Source organism: Crassostrea angulata, chromosome 9, assembly GCF_025612915.1.
Source record: "Crassostrea angulata isolate pt1a10 chromosome 9, ASM2561291v2, whole genome shotgun sequence".
NCBI classification, from domain to species: domain Eukaryota; kingdom Metazoa; phylum Mollusca; class Bivalvia; order Ostreida; family Ostreidae; genus Magallana; species Magallana angulata.
This window is the reverse complement of record NC_069119.1, coordinates 23,195,997-23,217,226: the sequence shown is the minus strand read 5'-3', so window position 1 is coordinate 23,217,226 and position 21,230 is coordinate 23,195,997. Positions and strand designations below refer to the sequence as shown.

The following is a 21,230-nucleotide window of genomic DNA, read 5'->3' as shown; positions in this document are numbered from 1 at the left end:
GCTGGCCGCACGAAACAGTAAACCATCATTAAAAACAAATTGGTTAAAACACCGATAGAAACGAAACAAAACAAATGATGGAGGATAGAGAAATAAACATCAAAATATATTGTCTGTTTACCTAATCTTAATTCTTCTTTACGATGTTTGGATAATTTTTACAATGGGCCGTGCGTACTTTTCGTGACCCTTTAATACGGTCATGTTTCAGTGTAATTTTGAAAGAAAAAATCAAAACCACTCGTTTTATTTACAATTTTACGAAAAACATTTGGTATACAACATGAGTATATAAGCCCATTTAAAATGACACAAATGCGATTGTCCACGAACCTTTTTGACAGCCCTCGTACATGTACAAATTATAAGACACAAAAATTACATTTAAGATAAACAAATCATAAAACACGAACTTTGCAATAGTTCTTCAAAATACGCAGTTTTGTTTGAGTTTCAATTTATGTGGTATGCTAGTTTTCAAGTAGACCAAATAAATACACATAAAGATTCGCGTTAAGATTGTTGATGTTCGATTCAAAGTTTTAAATGCACTCCACGACTACTTGAAAGAATGTTTTTTAGTTTTATTTTTAAATATGTGAAAGGTAATCCGAACACTCATTTTATATTTAATGCCCTTTATTGATAATTCAGGAAAAATGTCGCAATTGATAATCTGGACAGTTGTGGACTTTTTATTTGTTGTTTTACCAACAAGAAGAAACATATACATGCAAAACAATGAAAAATACCATTTGGTTATATGTATTTATTGAATATGAAAACTAATTCACATATTATCAAATACATTACTATTGTTGAAACATTTTTACATAAAAAAAGTCTTATTGCTATAAGAAACTGCAAGACTTTTATAATTGTAATTTTTTTTCAAGAATAGTTTATATTCTTAGTTTTTAGTGCATAACTTATGTAGACTTTGGTTATTTAACAATATGCACTTATTTTAATTCCCCTCCCCGTCCTTTGTATCAGCTAAAAAAAATATATCATATGTAATGAACTATGATTAATTTCTCCTAAATAGATGCTATCTTTGAATATTTTGTTTATATCTTATTTATACTGTTTAAATTAAATATTAATGTAGCAAATTGATTTATTTCAAAACCTAACGAAAATCGCCTAAAGAAATTCATTTTTCGTTATATCTAAAAGATATATTTCCGTATAAAATTTCTTGATATAACAGGAAAAACAAAAATTAACAAAACTATTTATAGAAAAGTTATAAGAATTTTGATTTCAAGCATTCTTGTTGCTTTAGAGACGTTGATTCTATCAGACTTACATGCATTCTTCTCTCTTTTAATTTTTAACTTGGGAACATAGAAAACTAATTTCCGGCAGGTATATTCTTTTAGACATTTTATTTACACATTTTCATGAATCAAAGTCAGTGTTAGCCCCAAAAGATATCAAGCGGTATATAATAGAATCAGCAACAAATACAACAAATACAGCAATATGGTTCATCAGATAAAAAAAAACTTGTAAACTTTTATAAAAAATTCCGTTAGTTAATATGTATCTTCTTTGAGATGCATTTGAGATATGCAAATGTATCAAAGTTTAATGTACATTTACAAAAAATGTTCTGTTAAAGGATAAAGTAGTCTTACAGACTCATATAAAATAGCATTGTAAGTTAAAAGAAAATTCATTTAGTATACAACAGAATGTCAATCTGCAACATATATACATGTACAAAAATGTTAATGTGGAAGGTTTAAGTAGTTTAGAAGACGAATATAATTCAAAAAATGGCAGTGAAGTTAATTTCAATTAGTTTATAATAAAATTTCAATCAGAAACAAATACAGCAATTTCTTTGATAATGATCCACCAGTCCTGATTGGCGGTGAGTATTATACTTACACAGTGTATTTTAAAAGGTCCTAAAACTGATGTTAAATTACCAACTTTTATAAACCCTTCTTTGAAATGTCCAAGATTTATATTATTTGTGCATGAAGGTTCAGATTTATCAATTTTTACCAAGCTAAGGCTAGCCTGCAATTTGCCATGTAGAATCCTGTCGAGAGGGTGTTCACGCGATCCTGTTTCTACAATTATCTTTTCAACCCTTTGGGGATCATAAAAAACAACGGTAAACCAATCGCCCGCTTTTCCATTCTTGCGACTCCAAAAAAAGCCAGGCTCTTGATAGTAGGCCGATTCTGGGGAGAAAGACGAATGGACAAGCAAGTTGGTGAACAATTTCGCTGGTGGATTGTCCCCTTGGTATATTTTATCCAAATTGTCAAAAAATGTGTCTTTCAATGGCTGAATTTTCCCAGGAAGAGAAGATTTTAAGCCAACATGTTGAAAGATGGTAGGACGATGTATATAACGTTGAAATTGTAACATTTGAGAATTAAAATGTAAGTAGGTGAAGTCACAGGGCTGTTCTTCATAAAATAACAACACCATCTTAGCTAGCTTTTCTAGATCGTAGGAATGGTAAAGTTTCCCTATAAAACCAAGTTCTGAAAATTCTAAACAAGTCCATTGGGATGTCATTTCAGATATATAACTCATAACGACACCAAGATAATTTGGTATAGTGTAAATATCGTCCTCCATTTGCATGTAATATGTTGACAAGTACTGGCAGTATAAGAAAATGAAAGCATAGTCAACATTTTGCTTGGAGCGCCATTTTCGTTTGTTGTAGTTATCGTTATACGTATGATTAAGATTCTCCATGTTCGGATAAAATGATTTCAAGGAACTGATCACGACTAAAGTTTCTGATGAAATGAGATGTTGATAAGAATCATTTAACCTTTTACTGATGTCCTCTATCCAAGTCTCATTAAAATCTGCCAGGAAAATCACAATATATAGATCTTTGAGTTCCTCTGGCCGTGTGTTGTTTACTAAAGACTTGATTGTGTCCATGATATACTCGTCACCTACTCTTCTGATTGTTGGAATTCCTAGAGTTAGGAACCCTACAATTATTTGCCACGTCTTTATTATTATTATCATCATCATCATCATCATCATTATTAGATTAAAACATATTTATTTAGGAATTGATTTTGCAGAACAATTCAATGTAGCTTCGTAGCGTTTTGCTTAATGGTAAGTGAAAATGACCTACTTTTTTCCTTTGGGAATTTGTTGAATAATGTGGCCTCCACCTTCCAGTCTTCTTGAAGTGTTGTAAGATCTGAAGATGGCTGTTGAAGTAATAATAACCCACAAAAATAAGATGATTACGCAAAAGGTACATTTTGACATATTTAACTAAATTTAGGAAAAAAACCACTTTGAATAAATGTGTCAAGTATAACATTCCTGAATTTAGTTATTTTTTAAATATCATAATTGTAAGAAAAGTTATTTAATCTCCATCATACAAAGACGAAAGATAAAAACACTTTACCCACTTTACTTATTTGATATAAACATTGATCCTTATAAAATAGTCAAAACATAAAATTATTAAAATGTTAATCCTGATAAAAGTTTTTATTTAAATCTGTATATTGCATGTCCGGCTGGAAAATGAAAGGTTACACCTTGACGTCCTTCTGAAAACTTAATATTTTCAAATGAATATTATTTTGTAAAAAATATATAATTGTTGCCATAGGAAAGAATTACAATTTTTTTTAGATTCTAATTTTTTTAAATTTATGAACTCATTTCGAATCAATCATCACATTTAATTAGTTTCTCAACAGCAAACATCGTAAAAATTGCAAATTAAATGCAGAATTTATGTAAACAATCAGACAACATTCATTTCTCGTCTTGGAGTGAATAAAATTTAATCAATTTTTACACAATGTCTTTCTACTTAAACTTTTAAGCAAAACTACGTATACAATAACTTTGAATACAAAACAAACGCTCCAGACTGATCCTAAAATACAACAAAGAGCCTGGGATGATCCTACATGCATTTTACCATTCATATCTTTATCGAGTTATAAAATTAATGTTTAAGAAATATAAAAGTTCTAAAATATATGTAACTACGTTAATTCGAAATAGGATTAAGACAGACATACCAAATGTAAAGCTTTATTTTTTAAATATTTTTATATCTGTCAAACTTCTATTACCATATAGTTAAGACTTGGAACATGTTAATCATCACTTACCCTATCTAGATAGTCTTTGTATGTAACCTTGTAAGTAGTTCCACTCCGGATTTTGTCAATTACATCTGACGATCGAGAGGGACAAGTACAGCCTCCATGCTTATCTATATTGAAAAACAAAAAAAGACACTCTAGTTTAAAAAGAACGGTCGCAAACCTATTGTTCACTATTATCCAAAACGGTGAAAACATTGAATAAGAAACAAGTCAAACGCATTGAATATAAACGTTCTTTTAATGGCAAATGAACAAAATGGTGGCACACAAATATCACTATAATTATATACAAACGTATGCCATTTATCTATAGAAAGAGAAATCATTCATTGAGTATTATTCGATGACCAAATTCGGCTGCATTCAAATCAAACAAAGGTCGGAGGGCACTCTGATATATTTGATCATGCTCGGCTGTTAATCACCTAACAATATTTAGAAAATGATTCCTTACTACTTATATTTATATAATGTTTAGTAATTGCACAATTAGATATTAAAAAGCCATTTAAGAAATGTGTTGGACTCTACATTACAAAACCGACGTAGTGTTACCACAGGCAAAGACGCTGGAAAATGTAAATATATGTGTATAAATATGATGGGGTTGAAAACAAGGTATAAATAAATACTGAAAATATTTTTTTTTACAAAAGTAATGTACCAGTGTTTGACAACGAACTTTAAATGTCTTTCTTGTATCGTATGCAGCTTCTGTAAAACTAAAAGAATATATCAAATGATGTTGTACGAGTTATCCCATCTCACCAAAACTAATAGTGCAATTGCAGTACATTTAATTCAGGAGAGCTAAATGGTTGTGTCGTTTATTAGACAATACAGAAAAACCAGATAAAATAATCAATAAATATCGGTGTCTTTTTTATGAACTCATATTTCAAAAAAATTCATTTGTTAATCAATCCATCAAATAAAAAAATTGGTGTGTTGAAGTACCTTATTTAACTAAATACAATTTTGAAAATATAACAATGTACACTAATAAATATTTTTTTTTGAAAATTGTAGTAAATCGAAATAAAGCACAAAACATTGCAAGCATGTTTAAAATATACTTATTAAACAAGCTTCGTTCAATATGTTCCAAATACCTAATCAATCAATCATCCAGTACTCAATACGTAACGCACATAATAATTTTCCAATATTCTTGAAAACTTTTTATTTTTTTTATCATTTATTTATTGATTTTTTTTTCGTTTATTTTTTTGAAAATGATTTAAAATGCATTAAAAACCCCAATTCCATTTTTTCTACTCATAAATGTTACTTTCTGAAAGAAAAAAAAAACATCCTCGTTCAACTATAATTGCTTTTGTAAGCATAAACCTTCGAAGCGCTGAGTTGCAACAGCGTCGATTCATAATATTTCTTTCATTACGGCGTCACTATAAAATGCAATGTAATGCTTGAAAAAACTAAGTAGGTCAAGGAAATATAAACATGCAAACATTACATTATCATAGCTCGATTTTCAAAACAGTTCCATGTCACTGCTTTGTGTTATCAAAACCCATTGTTAAGAATATTGTTCTCTCAGATAAAACTTTATGCAAAATTCATCTTGGTCTCTCTAATGCACGGACCCGGAAAAAAGAAGGGCTAGAAAGAGGTCGTATATGAAATAATTATGCGCATTTAAAAAAGGTTAGGCAGATATTGAAATAAACTAGAGTCTTCTATACATGTAGGTCAAATTTTAAATCAACATTGCCCTACAGTACAATTTTGCAAAGTTCATGCAAGAGATGTATGATAAATAAATTATTTTTCAAAATTGCAATCAAAATTTTATAGATAAAATGAATACGGAACAAAAATAAATGCACTTTGCATTCCTTTAATTGACAACACAACACATGCATGCTATTTTAAATTAATAGTACTCTAAAGTATTCAAACTCACGAAAATAAAAAAAACCCAACAAAACAAAGCAAACAAAAAATTAAATAAAATAAAAACCATGAAAAAATATTAGTATGAAATGATGAGACATCTGAATACCTATAGTATTTAATTTTGGAAAGCACAATAAGTTGAAAAGCCATAAACAACACAAATAGGATAAAAATAAGACAAAGGGAGTAAAGTCGGAATGCTTACATTGTCACCTTAAGTAACTGATCTAGTTTCCTTGCTGTGAAAAAGACTAAATAGTTTTTAGTAATAACGTCGCATTCACTATATATATAATGTTATCACAGATCTAACTTGATCAGTTTATATCAGAAATTTTCTTTTAGATAAACCACAGACTTATTTTTCTTAGGCGTGTTAAAACATATTTTGGATATTTAAAGGGGCATGGTCAAGATTTTGGTCAAATTCTATTTGTCTGTTTTTATTATTTACAATGCTTTACAAATGCATTTCCAATGATTCAAATGAAATTTGAGAGTCAGTCGTTAAATTATAAGCAAAATAAAGTGTTCATAATTCTTTGTCATGTAAAAAAGGCTCGTGCCTTTTTTTGTTTACATAGGTTTAATTTACCGGTAAAAAATCTTTTTCAAGCTGATTTCCTATCTTCTTATTTATTTTAAGCATTAAATAAACAGTTTCTAGCGTTTAACACATTTATTTTAGGTCTAAAATTGGAAAAATTTTACTTCATCATTCAAATTGTAAACAAATACTTTGTTTTGTTTTACATAGCAAATGATTCCAAGCTCTGTATCTTGTTTATAACTAAACGAATGACACTCACATTTTGGTTGCCTAATTAAAAATACCTTACTGAAGCATTCTAAATATTAAAATTGAAATTAAAAGTATTTGACCACAATCGTGAAAATATCCCTTTAAACTGATATAAATATCATTAAGCATTGGAATTGCAACACCTAATGCTACACATCATTGCATTAACAGTTAACAGCTTATGATATATCGCCGCTATCTATCATCTATCTATCTATCTATCTATCTATCTATCTATCTATCTATCTATCTATCTATCTATCTATCTATCTATCTATCTATCTATCTTTCTATCCATCCATCATTACAAAGTGTTAATAGTTACAGAAATATGTTACTAATATTGAGAGAATTAAGGAAATAAGAGTTATTTATGAAGTTCTTACAATTTTGTATCATCAAAGGGTGCGACTGTAACGCTAATTGCTAAAATTTTGTATCAGCGGTTGGAGTGTAGATATATGTATTTGCTTGTTTCAGTAAGCGCCGCCAAGGCTGCTGTGAATTTGTGACGCCTATTTATACAACTCTACCATTAAGCGGCGATGTGTCATTGGTCGTTGAATATGTCAACTGTTAATTCAATTATTAATAGCATTAATAATATTTATATCCTTAAGTGGCGTTGTGTCATTAATGTTGGTTACAGAGCGGCACAATCATAGCATGTCTAACTTCTTTTACGACCTAAGACGGACGTAAGGTCAAGGGAGATTTATGATCTACATGGGGATAATGCCTTTCGCTCGTATGATGAGCAGTTTAGGATGCTTAGGGAATCAGTGAATATCCCTTGGCAGCACACCATGCAGAAGTTACGCCTCAAAGCAACTACTGCAACAAGTGTCCCCTAGACACTCAAACTTAAACTCAGCCCTTTAGAGTCCGCTTTTGTTTTCAATACAACAAGGGTAAATGGTGCCATAAGACCCTCTGTACCTTTCGACACAGTTGTATGCAATGCAAAGGCAATCATCCCAAACCCAGATGCCTGATCATGCCAAATCACATTCACAAACCACAACAAAACATACCAACTCCAGTCTAAATAAAAGGTTTGCTTGAAACGTAGCAAGGCTATGATCAGGAAAAGCTTCTTTTCATCCCGCATTGGTTTATTTATGGTTTTCATTCAGGTTGTTTTGCTCTCCCAAGTCCAAAAATTTCTCGTAATGATAGGGGTGCTTTAGAGCACCCTTCAGTTATCCAAGAATGTATTTATAATGTCATTGAAAAAGGTAGAATTGAGACCCTTTTTTATCCTCGCCCTTTAACAATTCTGTGTCTTCACCATTTGGTGTTGTTCCAAAATCGGAGCCTGGAAAATTTCGTGTGATTCAAGACTTGTCATTCCTTAAACACAATTCAGTCAACCTACACATTTCTTAAGAGAATTTCAAAGTCAAGTATGATTCAATAGATGTAGTCACATACCTTCTCAGACAATTTAGTCAGGGTGTCCTAATGGCAAAAACAGATATACAAGATGTATTCCACATTATTCCAATACATCCTGATGATTTTACCCTTTTGGGTTTCTCTTGGGACAACTTTTATTATGCTAAATGGCTCCCAATTGGTTCCAGTAGTTCCTGTCAAATATTTGAATGGCTTGGCAATAGTTTGCAATTGATCATAAGTTAATAATGTTCTAGCAGCTGGAATGTCCCACATGCTTGATGATTTCTTTTTTATTCGGCCAAAAGACTCACCTAAATACCAGGTAGAACTAGACCGATTTCTATCTATTTATGATATATCAGGCATCCCTATACGTCAGAAAAAACCCAGTTTCTCCCACCACTGTTTTGACAATATATGGAGTTAAAGTTGGTTGCGATGGGTGGTTTGCCAGAGGCCACGTTGATTCAAATCAGGGATTTCTTACAAAATCTCAAACGCACACAGAAAATCACATTGCTTACCTTTGCTTGTTTGGTAGTAGTTCCAAGCCGCACATTTTTACGTCGCCTGATTGATTTGACTTGTGGCTTATCTAAACCTCATCATTACATTCGCTTGAACTGTTTAGCAAGAGCTGATTTGAGTATGCGGTATCATTTTATTGAATCCTATAATGGTAGGTCAGTTATTTTACCAAGGACAAGGAATTGTTGTATCAGATGCGTCAGGTTCTTGTTGCAGTTCTAGGTATTTGTCCCAGATTTAGCACAAAGTCAATTGGCAATTAAGGAGTTATTCCCTACTGTGTTAGCTCTTGAGATTCGGGGTCCTTTGTTGGCTAAAAAACTGTTATTCATAACTGACAAAACGGCCATAGTTAAAGACATAAATAAACAAATCTGCAAGGAAAAGGGTCTCATGAAAATTAATCGCAGATTAGTGTTAAGGGCTCGTACACACAACATCCTTTTCAAAGCCAAGCATATTGCGGGTAAATCTAAAACATTAGCAGATTATCTTTCTCGTTTCAAATTTCAGGAAGCCTTTCAGATAGCTGCCCATCTACATCACGTACAGACCGTGGTACCCAAGGACCGTTAGCTGTTGTCATCGGCTCTATCACTCTCATCCTCTCTGGCACACCAAAGAAGTTGGAACTTATTATAAGCTTGGAAAGCTCATATCTCACTTTCAGTTATTGACATTTGTAATTTTATTGGCCATTTATTTCTGCAAAACTATTCTCCAAGCGCAATACCTTCCCATATTTCTGTTGTCAGCTGTGCAACATTCTTGATCCCACACAGGCATTTGTCACAAAGAAAATTTTAAAGGGCTGTCAATCGTTGGATTCTAAGCAAAATGCATGTTCGCCTATAACAGGGTCTATTCTACAATAAACAATTGCTGCCCTAGACCACACAGTTTCTCAATACTCCCTCAGGCTTTTGTTTCGATCCCTTTTTTGGCCTTCCATGCTTTTCTTAGATTTAGAAAAATTACAGTAAAATCTCTCAAGGTCAAGGACTGTGTATTACAGAGATCTGATGTCACATTTAGTAAAGACCCTTCCAGGGGAGTTTCAATAATTATAAGGGATTTCACAACGAATAAACATCACACACCATTGATCATTTCTATTCAGGCATGCTCTGAATCTACATATTGCCCAATAACAGCTCTGTTCGACTATGTTCAATTGTACAAAAACAAATCTGGTCCACTTTTTCAAATATTGATGGTTTTTTTCCACACACACAGAGAGAGAGAGAGAGGGTAGAGAGAGAGAGAGAGAGTTTAAAAAAAGGTTCCTTCCCCTTGATTTTGAAATAATATTTAAATGAGGAATTGTAAGGTTTGTGAACATACTAAAAACGCACGCGTATCGTATTAAAGAATACCATGAACCTTGTTCTGTGGACTGGTTATAGTTTAGATGACGGTTTAGAGTATGTCGACTGAATAAAACATGCAAAGAGACATTATTAAAATATCAAAGAGAAAAAAGGCAGTTTTTCATAATTCAAGAGATTGAGGATGATATAATTCAACCACAGATGGAATAAGATTGCACTTCACAATTTATTTGAGCGTCACTGTTTAGAGGTATTGGTCTTATCTTTGAGTGCTACAGATATAGATGCATAGAACAAGTTGTCTATAATTATTTTTTTTATAAAAAGAATTTCATCTCTTTTTACTTCTATGCTTTTAACTACACTTCTTTACTTGACTTTGTATTTATACATTTCTAAATATTTTTTGTTTTGTAAATCATGTACCATTTATATTATGGTTTGAAAGAAATAAACAAAATGGATCTGTGCCTAATTGATAAACCCTTCACGATAATGCATTCTTGATAGTTCTTTAAGTAAATTTTAAGTACATATGATGCCGTACAATTAGTTGTTCTGATACGGTACCCCTCGTTAGCATAATAACAACTCATGTTAATTATATTGTTATCAGAACATGCTTGAAATAAAACCTTAGAATACATTTTAATTGATTAAATTATTCCATTTACCTGTGTAAATTTTAAAACCATGGAATATTATTAGTGCAGCTTCAGTGTGATGAAAATCATTTTTTTATCCTTACATTTCATAAATAACATTATCAATTCAGAATTCGCTAAGAATTCGAACAAATCTATCAAAAATAAAAATAAACAAAACAATAATAAATTTTAAAAAATGTTAGTATGACATGATGAAAATCTGAATACTTACAGAATTTTCTCTGGGAAAGCACGATAAGTTGAAGAACCATAAACAACACAAATACGATAAAAATAAGGCAAAGGGAGTAAAGTCGCAATGATTTCATTGTCACCTTACGGAACTGATTTCCTTGATGTGAAAAGACTAAACACTTTTTAGGAATAACGTTAGATCCACTCTATATATTGTGTGTTCTCACATTGATCAAACCTGGTCCCTCCGGCACAAACTTTTCTTACGTCATACTCAGCCTCAAGTCATAGTTTGAATCGCAAATTTATGGGGGTTTTTTCTGACAAGGAGTTGAAGACTGGGTTAAGTGATTTAAATTTTAAATAGTATGGTGAGGGTGGGATCTGATCAGTGTATTTAAAAATCTTTTTAAAAATTATAAACATCTGATTTACGAAGGTAATAAATAAAAAAAATAATCTCACAACTTGTAAAACATAAATAGTCAGTTTAAGCTCTGAAATTCTGAAATCATGATACTGATTACTTTGACCGTAGGAGCTTGAGAGTTAAAGGCACCCACCGCACTGCAGTGTAATTCTTGCTGATTTGCAACAACTTCTTTAAAATACCTCTGCGGAACGCTCTATTCACTTGATTCTATTTTGATGTTTGGATTAACCATTAGCTTATTCTTCTCGGGCATGGGATATCTAATCTGTGCTACCTATAAAAATAAGAGAACTTCAAAGCGACCTAACATGCAGGTTCTTTCACGATGTAAGGTTTTTTTTTTGTTATAGAGGTGCAATGTATAATATTGTTTTTCACGTCCTTGATATCAACGCATTATTCAAAAGACATAACTTGTGTATCCAATTGCTTTTGACACAATAGTTAATATGCATCGGATGCATTTCATAAATTTGGAGATTTGCAAAAAGATTTATCTTGAGTTTACATTATATTAATATTTAAACAAGAAATTGCGCAGCTTGGGAATATACTGAAAACTTGATACCAACGCAATATTCAAAAAAAAATTTGTGTATCCAATTTCTTTTGACACAATAGTTATTACGCATCGACTCTCTAATAAAAATTCGTAGGTTGCAAAAAGATTTTTTCCTGAGTATGCATTAATATTAGAACAAGATAGTGCGCAGCTTGAAAGTATACTGAAAACGTACACGCAACGAAGAAGTACAAGTACTTCGTCCACAAGGCTGTTTTGACTAACAATGGACTGGCCATAGCTTCGATGATGATTTCGTGAATAAAGACCAAATAAACATAATTTTGGTAAAGAATGCGTTCTATGAATTTAAATCAAAAGGTTTCTGATGACATTGTGTCATTTCGAGTTCATACGTGATTATACTTATGATTAACATGTACGTTGTTTGATGAGGTTGTCAAAGAATATATTGATTTAGTCACTGAATAACAAGAGATCAGGTGCCATATATTACCTACTTTATAACAGCAACTTTAATTCGTTTATTTTTTCTTCCAACGGAAGACCTTATAGTGATTGTAGTGTTTTTTCTTTCTTTCTTCTTATTTTTTTTCTCCTTTTTTGTTGGCAGAATTTCTCGAACATGGCTGAATAGATTTCCCTGAAATTTTATATTTGATGATAGAAAATGATAATATCTCGAGGCTTTTTTTTTCATTTTTTCAAAAATCATTTCCGGTCGTCCGTTTCCTGTCCCGCGACGAAAAGCTTGTGGCATCGAGATCTCAGAAACGATTATGACTTGAACATCCAAACTTTGTGGGATGATATACTTATTGTTGTAAATGTGTTTAAACTATTTTGTTTTGTTCGTCACAACTTCCAGTCGTCACCGGCAGCTCTTCCAAAATTATTTGGTTTACGTATTTTATTTATTTTACATAGAATGAATATGATAGTATAAATTCTAACATGTGTCATCTATGCAATGTTAAATTGCATATCTCAATTATCTCAGGTAGCTTTTTTTAAACAAATATTGTTCCCACAAAATCTCAAAAACTATAAGTGATCAAGACACGAAACTTTCATGGATGATAGAAATTTGCATGAAGATGTGTTCAACTGCTTTTAATTTGTCGACCGTCACTTCCGGTCCACACCGGAAGAGTTCAAACAAATCATGTTGTTAATAAGTAAAATTGTTTTTCCTTGACAATTTTAGATAAAGTGATAGGCAATAAAATCTTGTTTTCTAATGTTTAACAAATATTAACTTTCATTTTCATTTAGCACTTCCGTTTTTCAGTTTCCTGTCACGAGAAAAAAAACTTTGACTCCTCTAAATCTCAAAAACGGTAATGACTTAAACAAATCAACTTTGTAGGATGATAGATCTATTAATGTAGATGAGATTACATTTTTTTGTTTAGTTTGTCGTAACTTCTGGTCGTCACCGTATGCACCACAAAAATTATTATTTTTACAAATTAAATTTCTTTTCTATAGAATAAATATAGAAGTATAAATCTATACATAGGTTATCAATGCAATGTCAAATCAACCAAAGAAAATCTATTTCCGGTGAGATATCTCAATTATCTCAGGTAGATTTTTTAAACACATTTTGTACCCGTGAGATCTCAGAAACTATAAGTGATCAAGACACGAAACTTTCATGGATGAAAAGACACTTGATTGAAGATATGGTTAACCGGTATCATTTTGTCTTTCGTTACTTCCGGTCCACACAGGAAGAGTTCAAACAAATCGAGCTGTTTATCAGTTTAACTTTTTTCATTTAATATCTGTAGTTAGCTTGATGAACCATAATAAACAAAAGGCAAATATACAAGAAATCTTTAATAAATTTACATTGAGCACTTCCGTTTGTCCGTTTCCTGTCCCGAGAAAAAAACCTTATTTCGATTAGATCTCAAAAACGGAAACGACTTGAACAACCAAACTTTGTGGGATGATAACCTATGTATGTAAATGTGTTAACACTCTTTTTTGTTTTATCCGGCGTAACTTCCGGTCGTCACAGGAAGTACACCCAAATTTGATTTTTTAAAAATATTTTGGTTATTTAGCATAGAAGTAACATTTTAGCTATAGAAATACAAAATGTCCTCTACACATGGTAAAAATAAACCCAAAAAAGTTCTATTTCCAGTGAGACATCTCAAATATCTCAGCTAGCCTTTCTTAAAAAAAAAAAAACCCAAAAGATCTCAGAAACTGTGAGAGATCAAGACAAAACTTAAATGGATAATGGGCATTTGATTGAACATGTGTTAAACTGGTCGCATTTGGTTGTCCGTTCACCTCTGGTTCTTACTCGAAGCGTTCGAGCAATAAAGTTTTTTTTTTAACTTTAGATTTTGATGAACAGTAACTACCGTAGGTAAATGTACTAACATTTTTAGTTTCAAATTGTTAAATCACTGCCGTTTGTTCGATTCCGGTCCAGAGACAAAAACCGTTTCTCAACGAGATATCATAACTTAAAAAAACTTGAACATCCAAACTTTGAGGAAAGACAAAACAATGTATGAAGATTACTTTGTTCTGAATGATTCGGCGTAACTTCCGGTTGTCACAGAAAGTATTCAAACATTGACCTTTGGCTTTTTGTTTTGTTTATTTCTTGGGAATTCCTTTACAGTATATACAATATTTATTTTCCGTTTACAAGAAAAATGGATCTTTGGAACAGATTAATACATGAGGAACGGAAGACCTTTTTGTTGCTATAGCAACAAGAGTCTAGTTACCCTATACTTTTTTCAGATGTATCTTATTAAGAGTGTTGGATGGTCGTGGCTATTTGTATGAATATATATATTGGAAATATTCAAATTTTAACCTCAGTTTTAAAACCTCACCCCTTTCTCTTTACAGTCGACGAGTGTAAGAAGAAGGGGTGACTTTAATCAGACTGACCCAAGTCATTAATATGTAAATTTCTTTTTTCACACGTAAAGGTTTTAATCCACTTTTGTGACTCCTTGTGAGCACTTTGAATTATAGACTTAATTTAACAAGTTAATGCCTTTGGTGTACTTTGTCTCTAAAATATCTTCAAATGTTACAGTGAAAGAGAGGTTCTTTAAAACATTTTTCATTAAACCAAAGGTAGTGTTAATTTTCTTGTTCCAATTTACCTTCGTGACACTTTCGTAAATTTCAAACAATTTCAAAGGTCAAATTTCAACAAAATTAGTAATTTAATATGACCTCGGGTGTTATGGTATGAATATATATTTTTACTCCTTACGTTATCTTGCTTTTGTAGAATTTCAAAGATGATCTTTACATTTTTTAGACAAAAGGTTTCATGAATTTTGTTTTTGCTAAGATATTCTATTTAGATATATTTTACATCTTTTATAGTTAAATTTACAACTCTGCAAATATTGCAGATGGTAAGAAAAGAAAACAAATTTCCTGGAAACGAAACAGGCACAAAATATGGATTGAAAATTGTTCATTTAAAATACTGAAAGTAAACGTAAATGAAACTTTTAACTTTTTTCCTCTCACTGTAGAAGGCAAGCTACGCTCTTTCATTTCACAGTTGGTAATTGATTTTAAATTTTACGTGCAAACATGTTTTATATCCTTGGCTTTTTTTATGGAGGCATGGAAGATCTGTTGATATTAATGTGGATTAAACTATATTATAATTAAAATACTTTCACCGGTTTAGAAATTTTAAATTTTTCAATTTGTATAAAAAAAAATAGCTTTTAAAAAATTTGGAGAGGTAAAAATGATAACACACCCAGCGGGATTCGAACTCACGACTCACAGATTCGTAGTAAACCCTCTAACCTACTGCGCTACGCTGTTAGGTGACTATTTTCGGAAAGATACTACCCATATAATTGCCCTTAATTTTATTGTTTATTTCGATAAACAATACATCATAACATGGATGTATCATACCATCTTAACATTTTTTTGCATATGCTAATGTCTATGACATGTTGTAAGTTTGGTGATTGAAAATTATAACTTTTACTTATACTTCCAGAGACCTAATCGCATTGCTTTGAAAACCCTATTCCTATTACGCATCGTTTGCATGCAGGATTACGTATGATTTTAAAAACAAAATTAAACAATTAATTGAAATTTAACTTGATAATGGCACAGTGGTCGCTAAATATTTCACCGATATACATGTCAAAACATTAGAAAAAATCAAAGTATTAAACAGTTTGAAATCAATAAAGAATACATGTACGTACAGTTTCTCTGGAAAAGCTCGAGGGAATGGAAAACCAAAGTTTTTTAAGACACGCTTAGGAAAAAACATAAACAGTTCAGAAGATTGCATGATGACAGTTCAAGTCCCTTAATTCTTCGAAAACGTCAAAATCTTGGTAAAGCGCTAATGTTTTCTACATATAATTCAAAACATATGTTAAAAAAAGAAGCCGTACAGAAAATGCTTCTGTGTATTGTTTGGTTCTTCTAAATGCAAACAAAACGGTCACTGGTTAGGAAGTCGCTGATCAAACTCAGGCCAGGGTTGAAAAAATTTAAATCGGTGGAATGTATGATCAAAATACATTGGATTAAGGTGGGTCTCTACACCAAAAAAGTGTTGGAGATTTTTGTTGCATGCATTTGTTTCTAATACTTGGCACAGTAATCAACAATGATATATACCTAAAAGTACAATACTTTATTTTCTAAAGCTTTTTAAAAATAGCAGTCTGGTTCCAGATAACCCCTTATTTGTCAAATTTTAAAAGTTTCTGTTATAAAATTCTTATGAAAGTGAATTGTTATAAAGTTTAGAGATGAAAAAATAAATCAGGGATGAAGTTTGTATGATTTTTATCCAGATGAAATGAAATTGAAAAATTAAAAGAAATACTGAATTATTGCAATAAATCTTGATATGAAAGATCCTGTTCAAGAGTTGTCTTTCTTTATTTTACATGGCCTTTTACTTTTTTTTTTATTAACAATAGCAATTTTAAACAACAACCATAGGCATAATAATACAAAAGACTTTCATAGTGATACACATGTACGTATGATAAGGGAAAACATGCTTCATTTCAGAATTCTGTCGTTCCCTCATTTGGCCTGCAAATCCGGGCCTCCACTTTATTGCTAAAATAACGATATCTATTTTAAATAAAATACATTAGTTTAATGACAAGCTTACAATGCAAGTATTTTACTGCAAATAGTGGCGCCATTCCTTTGAGCTCATTATGGCTTAAAAATTGGGTACGAATTTTGTTCCCCATTTTTTGTCCACAAGATTTCTTGGAGATGGTTGGATAGATTTTCTTGAAATTTTCAGGAGTTATAGAAAAAATTATATCTCGAGGATTTTTTTTTTCATTTTTTCCAAAGATTTTTTTCCTGTCGTCCATTTTCTGTCTCGCAACAAAAAACTTTTAACACTAAGATCTAAAAAATGATCAGGACTTGAGCATACAGGTAGATTATAGACCTATAGTTGTAGGTGTCTTTAAACTATTTTGTTTTGTTCGTCATTACTTCCGGTCGTTACCGGAAGCACTTCAAATTTTTGTTTTTGCTATTACTTTATTTTATATAGAATTGAAATATAGGTACATGTATTAATCCTTACATATGTCATCTCTCCGATGTTGAAAAAAAAAATTGTACTTCCGGTGAGTATCTCAAATATCTCAGACAGCCTTTTTTAAATAAATGTTTTACCCACGAGATCTCAGAAAGTCAAGTGATCAATACATGAAACTAAGATCGATGATAGACATTTGAGAGACAATGCTTTTAATCGTTTTCATTTTGTCAACCTTCACTTCCGGTCCTCTCAGTAAAATTGATAAACAATAAAGTACGCTGTCTAATGTTTAAAAAATGCTAACTTTTATTTTCACTGAGCATTTTCGTTTGTCTGTATCCTGTTAAGAGACAAAAACAATGATTCCTCAAGATCACAAAGGTGGGGAAGAATAAACAATCAAACTTTGTTCGATAATAGCCGTAAGTATGCATCTGTGTTTACATTTTTTTATTTGATTCGTCGTCACCTCCGGTCGTCGTCGGGAGCACTTAAAAATTATTTTTTCCGTTATTTTATTTATTTTACATGGAATGAATATATCAATACACGATCTTAAATATGTTTAAGTATGTTAAGTATACAAACATATTCTACTTTTGGTGAAATACATAAAATATCTTAGGAACCTATCCTTTTTACAATTTTGATATCCGCGAGATTTTAGTCACTGTAAGTGATTGAGACAAGAAACTTGTATGAATGATATACATTTGATTGAAGATGTGTTTAACAGGTTTTATTTTGTCAACCGTTATAAGAATTCATGTTTTTAACAAGTTTAACAGACTTTCTTGGATGTTTCATTTAGCATGATAAACAGTAATGTACAAGAAATACCAGGTTTTATTTTCATTAATCACTTTCGTACGTTCGTTTCCGGTCTCGAGACAAAAAACCTACTTTTATCAGGATCTCAGATTTGGCAGGGAGTATCGATATTTCATCGTATCATAAAAATCAAAATCGGACGGAAGGCCTACTCGTTACTCGTAACGAGATTTAGTTGAATCTAATTTTTATCATGAGACATAATATGTTGACTTTTAATGCTTCAATATCGTTATACGAGTTTTTAAAATCTATGCATTCATATTATGTTTGTTATCCTTGGCAGCTTTGAATGATCAGTACAGAGTACACGACATTTTATTGCGTTCAGTTTTCATGTGCATGTTAGTGTCTTGTTTAGTACTGAGGCGACTTGACAATCAATGCAAATACATTTAATAGGAAAATTTCTTATAAACCGAGAGAATAATAATCTCAAGAAAAATAGGTAAGTGTAATAGGCTGTCCTATTTTACTTTTCCTTGTGTGTTGTGAATACACTCATAGTCAATGACATACATGTAGAATAGGTAATAGTATTTGAATAATATAGAATCTCGTATACAGAAATCATACAGAAAACATCTTTTCTGTAGTGTCAAAAGCAGCACAAACTTTGATGACCAAATGGAGTCAATGTCTAAAAGGGAAGTGTTTTATTTCACGCCTTAGGTGGCAGGGGACAGTTTTTTTGATACAATTCATTGTAGCCAAGGGATGCAGGTCTTCAGAACTCTGTAACTAGAATTTCCTCAGTTCCCATTCAGCACATCTACCTTTAATTCACTCTGTATAAGGCCAATCACCAATTTCTGAAGAAAATTACTAGTCAAAACCTGTAAAATTCTCTACATACTGGTTTTTATGAGATTTTGACCCTTTCATATTATGCTAATTTTTTCATGATTTTTCAGCTTTTTAGACCTCCCCCAGCTAATTCCCTGCAGAGGGTTGACCTTCCGCACCGCGTGCATGTTGCACTATCACATGTCAGAAACCTACCGGTGTCTAGTTTACAATGTCCCATCCACCTACTTTTCGTGTTATTTTACCTCCCGTCTGTAACTTGCAATTTCACTGTGTAAAGTCAGCACAAGAGTCAAAGCCGCAGGTTTCGCATTTTACTTCTGATTCTCATGTACCTAACATAAGGGGCCTACATATTGCATATCAATTTCAACAAGAGACACCCCTCTAACTAATGATAATCATTAAAAATCACTTCAAGAATTTTAGCAACACTCATAAGCCTTCAAGTACAGCAACTCTCAATTTTACAAAAATAGTACTTTATTCGAAACTGTCCCTTGCTACCTTAGGCAGGTAAGATTGCATTAAGCCTAAAAACAAAGTAAATTAGGTTTTAAAAATGTTTCTTCAAATCAACAATCAATTTAGGTATTTTTTAACAAAAGTTAAGTTTTCCTCAAGTTTAGCATGTTACAATAGATACAAAAAAGCAGGTTGAATAAACTCAAGCAATTGGGGAACAAAATCAAATGATTTCATTTTGTTTCCATGCTCATGAAGCATGAAATTTAGTAGATCTATAACTTTTTTTTAATTATTGCTTAAGAAACATATCTCTTAAAAATACATTTACAGCACTGAATCAATGAATTCGATGAACTGACAGAAAAAGTATACAGAAAAACAGTTCTTAACCTGGCATTTTGCTTATACTTAATGAATAAAAATTTGGTCACAGAAAAAGGAATCGTTGATAACAACCGGGGTGGAAAATGAATTTAAATGCATTCGAAAGTATAATAAATGATAAAAGGTTAGAAAAGAGTTTTTATAATTAGAAAGATGAAAAAATGACAATAACAAACTGTCAACCATCTCAAAGATCGATAAAACGAAATACAAATTCAAATCAAAGCAACACGGACCTTTAAAAGGATTGAGGTAGGATCAGGTGCCATGGAGGAGTGAGCATCCTCTTCTAACCTGTCACATTCACCGTGTGCTCTATGTCGTAATCGGGTAAAAAACGGAAAAGTCCGTAGACAATCAGGTGATTAACTATGGTCTAACAATTAGTATGTATGTAGCATGCGACCCAATGGAAGATTGTATTTGCTGACGAGGTCGTTGTATCGACCATAAAACTTACGAAAAGATGACTTCAAACGAGACTGTTAATAGTCCTGTTTTATCTACTTGTTTGTCAGAAGCTTGCCTCGCTTTAGAAACTGTTCATACGAAGAGTATGTCCTTGTGTATCGAATTAACTGAAAGACAAAAACACCATATGCTGATGGTGAAGGTATATTGCTACATTAGCAAGGAAAGTTGACAATAGAAAAATTGAGGTCACCGCGTTTATCATAAGGTTTTATTGTTAGGTTATCATCGATGTCCATTTCCAATAGAATATCTAAATATGACTCTGTGGTATATTTCAAGTTCACTGGGATATATCGAGTCGACGTAAGTATGAAAATAACAATTATTAATTGATAATACGTCGTCAATATAACTGAATGTTGAGTTAAAGGACACAGCGAGTGATTTATGTTTTTCACGTACACGTTTTTGAATAAATTCTGCTTCATAAGTGTCCTAACAATGGGGCACAATTGGTACTCATGAAAATTCGAAAAGATTGTTGGAAAACTTGATTTCCAAAAACTACATAGATGTTGTCTAACAGAAACTCAGGCATCTTTTTAATTTAATCTTCAGAGTACTTGTGTGTGCAATCAGAATGGTTTTTAACAAAATAATATTTTAGATTTCCAATGACAAGGTAAGCATTTTTACGACTTCCAGTTTTTTTTTTAACTGTATCAGAGGACTTGGCCTTCTCTGTAGTATAGCAAGCAGTCTCTACCTTTAATGATCTGATATAGTCAATCTTAACACGTTTATGGTAAGCCCACCGGAACCTTGAAAAGCTAGTCTCCAGCTTTTA

The 21,230-nt window shown here is 31.8% G+C and overlaps 2 protein-coding genes across 4 annotated transcripts in view; both read right to left on the bottom strand.

Annotated features, from left to right (window-relative positions):
- Nucleotides 1-11,522, bottom strand: part of LOC128163967 (alpha-1,3-mannosyl-glycoprotein 4-beta-N-acetylglucosaminyltransferase C-like) — an 80,840-nt gene extending 69,318 nt beyond the window's left edge. Inside the window, exon 1 of the mRNA XM_052827669.1 lies at nucleotides 10,998-11,522. Coding sequence (XP_052683629.1) covers nucleotides 10,998-11,094 — 97 coding nt within the window. The 5' untranslated portion in view covers nucleotides 11,095-11,522. The remainder of the gene's footprint in view (nucleotides 1-10,997) is intronic.
- On the bottom strand, nucleotides 904-4,228 carry LOC128163971 (alpha-1,3-mannosyl-glycoprotein 4-beta-N-acetylglucosaminyltransferase C-like). Of its 3 annotated transcripts, none has more exons than XM_052827677.1 (3): nucleotides 4,140-4,228; nucleotides 3,131-3,898; nucleotides 904-2,978 (listed from the first exon to the last, which is right to left on the bottom strand). In XM_052827677.1, the coding sequence occupies exon 3, from the start codon at nucleotides 2,923-2,925 to the stop codon at nucleotides 1,825-1,827; it is 1,101 nt and encodes a 366-aa protein (XP_052683637.1). In that variant the 5' UTR covers nucleotides 2,926-2,978; nucleotides 3,131-3,898; nucleotides 4,140-4,228; the 3' UTR covers nucleotides 904-1,824. The 3 variants fall into 3 exon arrangements, with proteins under 3 accessions (XP_052683637.1, XP_052683638.1, XP_052683639.1); XM_052827678.1 differs by having other exon boundaries at nucleotides 904-2,963; XM_052827679.1 differs by having other exon boundaries at nucleotides 905-2,963; nucleotides 3,131-3,209; nucleotides 4,140-4,223.
- Nucleotides 11,523-21,230: the final 9,708 nt, after the last annotated feature.

What these genes read in the sequence shown, in the direction of transcription:
- LOC128163971 (XM_052827677.1), bottom strand. Translation starts at nt 2,925, where the DNA reads ATGGACACAATCAAGTCTTTAGTAAACAACACACGGCCAGAGGAACTC.